Source organism: Neolamprologus brichardi, chromosome 23 (assembly GCF_056152115.1).
Source record: "Neolamprologus brichardi isolate AB-2024 chromosome 23, ASM5615211v1, whole genome shotgun sequence".
NCBI classification, from domain to species: domain Eukaryota; kingdom Metazoa; phylum Chordata; class Actinopteri; order Cichliformes; family Cichlidae; genus Neolamprologus; species Neolamprologus brichardi.
The window spans coordinates 9,137,239-9,145,941 of record NC_142125.1 but is presented as its reverse complement, the minus strand read 5'-3'; the positions used below and the strand labels follow the sequence as shown (position 1 = coordinate 9,145,941).

General features: G+C 40.4%; 1 protein-coding gene across 1 annotated transcript; it reads left to right on the top strand.

Annotated features, from left to right (window-relative positions):
• The first annotated feature begins 1,289 nt into the window (after positions 1-1,289).
• On the top strand, positions 1,290-7,374 carry c1qtnf7 (C1q and TNF related 7). Its single transcript, XM_006790233.2, has 3 exons — positions 1,290-1,437; positions 3,111-3,344; positions 6,541-7,374. Exons 2-3 carry the CDS (start codon positions 3,119-3,121, stop codon positions 7,167-7,169), a joined length of 855 nt encoding a protein of 284 aa, XP_006790296.1. The 5' UTR covers positions 1,290-1,437; positions 3,111-3,118; the 3' UTR covers positions 7,170-7,374.
• Positions 7,375-8,703: the final 1,329 nt, after the last annotated feature.

The window sequence follows — 8,703 nt, the reverse complement described above, 5'->3', positions numbered from 1 at the left end:
CTGAGACCCTCAGAAGAGAACTGTATACATAAGGAATGTACAAATAAGTCATGAAGTTGATTTGGTACTATATAGATAAAAATGTAATATAAGGTCACCCACTTCCTTTACATAAGCAAAAGCAAGAAGCAATGCAGTCTCGTATGAAATAAACTTCATATCCACAGATCCAGTGGGTTCAAAATGGCCCACAAAGGGCCTCCAGCACCAATATAAGGAAGTAAGTGTTGACCCTGAAGAAAAGAAGATCCCATACCTGGAATCATCCCACAGGGTGCACCCTCCATTCCTTCACCAGGGAACAAGGGTGGCTCTTAGTGACAGAAAATGAGTGAGACCGCTTTAACAAGGGAAGGGAGCATGTGCACATGTCATCACAGGTCATATGCCTCAAAGGTGTAAATACAGGTGCCAGGACACATGGGGACGTGATATCCCATATTATACGTGTTGTACCGAGTGAATCGACTGAAAGGGAACATAGTTAGATAAGTGCTTCTAAATATTTCACAAAACATCATCACAGAACTATTGAAACGCTGCAATCCTACCAGAGCACTGAGGTCTACAAACCAGCTGCTCTCAGACATTCTTAGATCCAGGCTTAAAAGCAGAAGCAACAGAGGCTTTTCAGTAGCCGCTCCTAATATTTGGAACAATTTACCTTTATACATAAGAGCTGCCCAGACTCTCAACCATTTCAAAACACTTTTTAAAACCTACATAATAACAGTAATGAGGGCAAAAGATTTTCTTAGAAACATTTGAAAGATTCCTTATTGAGTCAGTTCTTGATTTTCTGGCTTGATAGTCTTATTTTTGCATTTTATTTTTGATATGTTGTTATTTGTATGATGTATGTATTTAGCAGGATTACCATCTGTAAAGCAAATTGCCTTCAACACAGCAACGTGACAAAGAAATAATAAGAGGTCCGTCAACACACTCACATGTCGTGCTTGGCGCCATCTAGGGGTAAATGTCAGAAATACAATTAAAACTGAGGTCAACTAGACACAAACGAGTTCTGTCATTTATTAATCTAGAAGATTCAAGTTTCTGACTTTTACACTGGGAGTCTCACTCTAAAAGAGTCTTCATCAATGACATAATGGAGTTTATTCTGTATGCACATACTGGGCTTGCCTGGCTAATGGCTGTTTGCCTTAGGACATTTATGAGGCAGAAAGAAGGGAGTGGATAAAGGGGAAAGAGGGAGGGATGGAGGGCGAGTTGCACTGAAAGGAGTCCTGACTTGCTGCTTGTGCTGCTGTACTGCACAAGCAGCTGATCTCTGCACATAGATGTCTGACAGTAACACGTTCAACGGGGACTCGAATCTTGTGAAAGATGAGAATCTGAGCAGATAGGAGGACGGAGACACTCAAGAGTGAGAAGTTTGACCTAGTTTGGGGTTGAACAGCTGCCAAGTGTTGGGTAAGAACATGGATTAAATGTCTCTGTCTACTGGTTTATTATCACAAGACGTTATTTGTTCAGAATATTTATAAAAGTGATGAAAACTTTCTGCTCAAAACTGAGTACTTCTACCCACACATGTGTTTTCTAAGCTTGTATAGTCAGATTGCATTGCAATGCAGAAAGAGTTACATGTCTAAAATGTCTTGTGTTGTTTCACATGCATCTATTTCTGACATCAGAAACACTTTAGTAGCCGTCGGTCAAAGTAGATGAAAACCTATATTTTCAGTAAAGGATTTTTTTTATTTATTTATTTTTTGGTGCAAAGTCTGCCTTGCTCTACATGTTTACAAGAAGATCAAATGAATGAAAAGAGCTTTTTTAGATGTTCATAGTAAATAAACATCTCTTAGGGAGCGCTATGCAGCAGGAGCTTTTAAATAACGCATATTACTAATGCGGCTTAGAAGGACTGCAGGTTTGGATGTGTTTGCATGCACAACACAGCTGTGTGTGTAAACAGTTGACCACTTCTTTAAAGACAGCGTTTTTACTAATGCTGACATCATTGCTGCAGACTGGAGATGGCGGGCGGGGTTTCTCTCTCCCAGGACCTCACATTGGCTCTGTGGCCAGTTCATTACCCTCAAAATCAAAAACATACTACTCTTACAAGAAGGAGGAGAGCAGCCTGCGTGTATGTGTGGTGTCTCCTTCCTGTTTAGCTCATCATGTAGTATGCACCTAATTTGTCTAATGTGCTTGCATGGTGCACTGACAGACAAACCAAATGTGTAAAGGCAAAGGAAAAACATGCCGTAATAATTTTTTTTAAAAGGCAGACAAAGGGATTATCATTCTTTGTAGACCTGACACATATGTTCCAACGCCCCCGCTGACCAGAGACAAGCAGCAGATGCAAAACTCACATTCTCACGCCCACATGGGCAAATCTGAGTGTGTGTGTGTAATAATCAAATCTGCGAATCCAAAAGATTTTCACACAGCGGAAGACATTTTCGGTATTTTTCCATATGATTTCTTTGCTGTGGAATGTTTGATGTTGAACATCAGGATGCAGAGAACAGTCGCTCTGGATCACCATTAAGTGTTTTTGCTTTTAATGCCTGCTTTAGGTTCTGTTACAGAAATAGAGGTGTGATCATGTTTCCTACTTTTCTCTCTTACATGAATGTATAACGCCATTGCTTCATGATCGCGTTCCCCTGACAGAAATTGTTCTGGGTGTTATGTCATGGCTCGGGAATGTTTTGGCACAAAAAGAGACAAGACTTGGAGCAGACACAAAGATTTCACTTGAGGTCTATCACATGCAAATCTGTGGCAGGATGAGAACATCGGCGTGTGAAAAGGAATCAGAAGCAATTGCTTCTCATTACAAAAATCACATCTGGCCTCATGCTGCATTTGATCACAAGTTTGATTCACTGACATGCAGTTTCTCTGTCTGACACTCTGACGAGAACCTTTTGAGTGTTTAATGACACTGAGAAATATAATAGGACCGCTAAGTCTCTGGACTCACGGATTCATTATTGTTCGTTATCTGCCTCCTTTGCCCAAACATCTGCAAACACAAAACTAACTTGAGAGTTGCTCGGAACTTTGTCAGTTAACGTGGAGACACAAACATCTATATTAATGTTCTCTTTTGGCTGTATATACAGGTTTGAAGATGTGGACCTTGATGGGATTTGTCTGTCTGTGGCACTGTGTCTCGGGAGAGTTGTTTGACACCAAGCTCAAAGCCCCACGACTGATCTGCAGTGTTCCTGGGTCACCCGGACTGCCTGGCAAACCAGGTCCCAGCGGGCCCCCGGGAGCAGATGGGAATGTGGGTATCCCAGGAAGAGATGGCAGAGATGGCAGGAAGGGTGAAAAAGGAGAAAAGGGTGACACAGGTATAATATGAAACAGATACAGTATTACTTTATGTCTGCTGATAAAGAAATACTGCCAGTGTGTGCGTGAAGTGAAAAGCTGGCGCATAGAGAAGATAAAATGATGTGTGTGAAAGTTATTAAATGATCTGTCCTACAGGACTGGAGGCTTAACAATAAAGGGGAAGTCAATGTAAACACACATCAGGTCTCCGACTCCCTTATGAGAATCTGATCATTACAGACAGCACTGGTCAAGGGAGCTTGCAAAGAAAAGACTTCTTTAAGTTGCTTGAAGATGTTTCACCTCTCATCCGAGAAGCTTCTTCAGTTCTAAGGTCAAATGGTGGGGAGTCCCAGATTTAAACCTAGTGGGAGTATCCCCCCACAGAGGGACAAAAGGACCCCCTGATGATCCTCTAATCGCCTGAGCCAAGGTGTGAAACTGGGTGTGGGTCCCAATCAGCCAGGGTTTCGGGTGAGCTCATTGTGAAACCTGGCCCCACCTTATCATGCGAATTCCTGAGGTCAGATGGCCCAGGATGTGTGCTTCACACAGCACTGTGTGTGAAATGCCAACATATCTAGCTAAGCAACATTTATTGTAATAAAAAACAAGAAAAAGGTGCACCTTTGCCGTAAAGTGTATCAAGTACAGTTAATGCCACAGGTTCTGAGGACCATTTTAGGGAGCCAGCTTATGATTGAGAAAGAAAAATGCACACATGCAATACATTTAATTAGTGCTTGTAATGTGTCTGTCCTTAGGATGGTGGTTTATGTCGCTCAGACTCATTTTCGAATTAGCTTTATAGTTTTTAAACTAGCTTGAGATGGGAAATCCTGGGTGTAAATAGTTTGATTATTTTAAAGCAGATGCTGCATGTGTTGCAAAAATCTTCCATAATGTTATTACAAAATATTTGGAAGGGCTGTACCTGTTAGCCTCATCCAACAGAAATATTATCCTAATATCAGCCTGTGAAGTCTCAAATCCCATAAATCTGTCAGGGATAAATAAACGTCATTCACCTGTGTTTTCCATTATGCCTGGAAACAGGAATTCACTTTCAACTGAACATGGAGCCACAAAGTTGACAATGACTACCCATCCTTAAAAGCCAAAGGTAAATCTGTGCTAGATGAAGAGGATAGAAGTAGCTTTGAGTGGATGAGAAAGACAGATTTGTAAAAGGATTTTCTTTAGTGAAAAGTTCTGGTGTTTGTTCTCCTTACTGTGCTGTTTCAGACATCGTTCTTTTAGTTTCGCCTCCATTACAGTGAATTTTAAATCAAACAGTCACTACACGATCGAAGACACAGAACTATTGAAACCCTGCAATCCTGCAATATTTAGCTGTAATTCAAGAGGTAAAGTGATTATTTTGCAGTGACTATTCATTTTTAAACACACTTCTCATTGTCAGAGGCTCAAAAGTAATTGCACAAACTAACATAATTTTTAAAAATTCAAATGTAAGGATTGTTTTTAATACTTATAAAGTCATACCTTAAGTCTAGAACTCACGTCCTCGCACACGTCAGATGCGCTGTAGGCTGCTACTGCACGAGAATCTGAATCAGAGTCTGAGCAGAGAGTATAACTCTGTACACTTCAGAATTCATCCTGCTACTTCTATCAGCAGCAACGTCATCAGTGACCTGGGCTTCCTGTTGTTCAGTGTGACGAGTCCTTTGTACCTTGTTGTAAACCCTCTCCTGATTTATGAAAGCATCACCTGATGGTAGCAACTGACAATGACACCTCCTCAAAATTTGTGAAGCTGTCTTTCTTAACCTGGGAAATAATTTTGTCATCATGGACTTTACTTGTCTTCTGTGGTCCTCCAAGCCTTCTAGAGACTTGAACAGTGCTTTCGTTATTTTTTTTAACAATGCACCACATTGATTTGCCACCTCTCAAGTTTTTCCTTGACTTTACTCTGTGATAGATTTTAGATGGGTTAGATAGATTTCTTTTTGGGCCTCTATTTAAAATTACAGCAAAAAAAAAAAGCTGTAAGGTACAAATGCAACACTTTGAATCATCTTCAGATATCATCTCTCCTTCATTTATCATGAACAAGTCTTCACTTCAACCACATATTGATTGTTTGACTGTGATGAAATTCAGAGGCATAACTGCTGCACTAACCATATTACCCTGGGCATTCTTTGTTATTATTCCTGCCAAGAAGGTTATGTGATTGGATCCGGGTTTTTTTCTTTCCCTCTATTTGGATTACAAAATTATGGATGGATTTGCACAAAACCTTTACCAGTGATGTGGTTTGGCTACACCACTCGTAACTGATTAATACGTAGATCTGCATCCAGGAATTTGGAGCAAAGGACTTGCTGGTACTAGATCTAAATTTATTCACAAACACACAACAATTTGAAGTACGAAAAACTGTGTAACACGGTCTTGGTGTTCTCAACAAAATATCACAAACTTATCTTGATGAATTCTGGTTCATGCACGGTGTTAAGTAAATTCCTTGGTAGCAGTATGCAGCCTTGGCAGTCATATGCAATCTCCAGCTGCTTCTGTTAGAAAGCATCCTTGTGGGTTTAGGTGTGTGAATGTGTAGATATATTGCAGTAAACTTTAGGTTTTACATCACAGTAATGCTACCAAATTGGCTTATACTCTATAAGCTGGGTATATCTGAACTTTCCCATGGTTTGTTTACAGGCAGATTGGCTTAAATTTCTATTTTTTACTTCTTCAGATTGTTCAGAAAGTACAGTTTTCAGCATAGGAAAATCTTCCATAATGTTATGTTATTTGGAAGGGCTGTACCTGTTAGCCTCATCCAACAGAAATATTATCCTAATATCAGCCTGTGAAGTCTCAAATGCCATAAATCTGTCAGGGATAAATAAACGTCATTCACCTGTGTTTTCCATTATGCCTGGAAACAGGAATTCACTTTCAACTGAACATGGAGCCACTTATTAAGAAAAGCCCTGCAGAAAAAAAACAAAGTGTGTGAATCACAATGTTGCCTGTCTCCAGGGTATTTACTGCAACAGTGGTGCTGACTGAATGCACCGAAGGGTTAATCAAGCCAGTTTGAATGTCAAGTGGCTTTGTTCGAAGGTTGACTTAATCCCTGACAATGACTGGGGAGCTGTGTTTCTGGTTTAACAGTAATAAAACTGAATCCTTCAATTAGAAACTGATGTTGCAAGCATTGTGTTTTGCTTTCAGGAGTGAAGGGCAGGGTAGGCCCGACAGGTAAACTTGGAGAACGAGGTGACCGCGGCCCTCCAGGCAAACGAGGCCCTACGGGAGAGAACGGAGATGGTGGCTTGCCTGGTCCACCAGGACCCGACGGGGAGAAAGGGGACAAGGGCAAACGAGGACCGCGGGGCACTGCGGGAACCTGCAAATGTGGCAGCCTCATGCCTAAATCTGCTTTCTCTGCGGGAATCACCAGCAGCTATCCTGCAGAGAAAACCCCAATTAAGTTCAACAAGATCCTCTTCGATGAAGGCGGACACTACAACCCACAGACGGGCAAGTTCATCTGTGCATACCCAGGCATTTATTATTTCTCCTATGACATTACACTGGCCAACAAACACCTGGCTATCGGTCTGGTGCAGAATGGTCAGTATCGCATCAAAACTTTTGATGCCAATACAGGAAACCATGACGTGGCATCTGGGTCCACCGTCATGTACCTGAATCCAGAAGACGAGGTGTGGATGGAAATCTTCTACCATGACCAGAACGGTTTATTTGCAGATGCTGGCTGGGCTGACAGCCTCTTCTCTGGCTTCCTTATCTATGCGGACAGCAACTACTTTGACACATTAGCAGACGACTACGCATAGAGCCTGAAAAACTCAAGAGAGAAAACCACAAGCTCCTATTTACTGTTACACACACACATATAAAGACTATATTTTTATATTTGTATTGCTAGTTATATTATTAGAATGGAGACTTATCTATTGTTTTAAAAGTATATTATTTGATAAAGTCTTTATATGTTCATGATTTAATTGGAATCAAATAAACATTGTTGAAATGTAATAATGGTTTACATGTTTCCATTTGCAAAAAGAAGTAAAACTGAAACATGTGTGAGACAAAGTTATTGGACAATAGAAAGCTGAAAAGTGAAAACAGGCCAGCCATATGTTTGTTATTGATGATATTTCCAAAAACAACAGCTGCAGAGGAGAACTTCCTCCTTTGCTTTATTTAGTGCAAGAAATATTAACACAAAAAGTCTGTGAAGGTTCTCAGTCATCCAGGTCATCATAGTCAAAGGAAAAGTCCTTTGATTAACACAAAAAAACCCCACAAAAAAACAATATGAAACGTAGAGACCATTCTGACGTGGTGGAAATGATGGTACAATCCTGGCTACCTCAGATAGTAACAAAAACCAACTAAAACTATATCCTGGCCCCTAAAGCCAAACAAAAAAACAGGACAAAAAAAGAAGAAACAATCATGTGAACAAATAAATAAGATACTGAAATAAAAAAAAATCAAAGATAAAGTGGTGTACCAGAGCTTGTATTGGTTTTTGTTTTTTTGTTGTTTTTTTTTACTTAAGCTGGCTGAAAATATGAACAAAGCGTAAGATCAGCGAGATGGTCGTCAACTTCAGAAGAAAAAGGGCAGCAACTGGCCGATGTCTATCCTGGGATGGGATGTTGGAGGAGTGACAAATACCTGGGCGTCCACAACAACAGCAGACCAAACTGAAAGACCAAAGCAGAGGCTGCATACAAGACAGGGATGAGCAGGCTTTATTTCCTCAGCAAGCCGAGATCCTTTAGCGTGTATAGCAAAATCTTAGAGCTTTAAGCCAATCGGTTGTGTCTGTTTGTGAAGTTTAGACAGCTTATGTGGAGGAGGAAGTGTTATGCAAATTTCCTGCTGAATAATACTTTTGCTTGAATTATACTCCCTCTCCCTCTGTTTAAGAAAACTTTGTTCTGAATGGCTGTTCCTTGAAAACTGAGGAAGTCTAAGCTTTTGGCTCACTGCTCACTGTTTGTACACTGACCTTATTATTTGAAACTTTGACCATGTTTAATAGGAACATCTGGCTTTGTAACAGTATATATTTTGTCATGTGAAGATGTTTTCACAGGATTCTTCTGAAAAGCACTACTACTCTATGATTCAGCAGCTATTGGATCATTCTTTAGCAGCAACAACTTGAAGCAATTATTTTCTTTTTTTATCAGTTTCTCATATTGGAGGAATTCTTCCCCACATTTCTTTACAATGTGACTTCAGTTGATTGAGGTTTGTACATGCACAGCTCTCCTAAAGTCATGCTACAGCATTTCAGTGGGGTTGATGCCTGGACTTTGACTGGGCCACTGGGCTAGCTTTAGCTCTTGA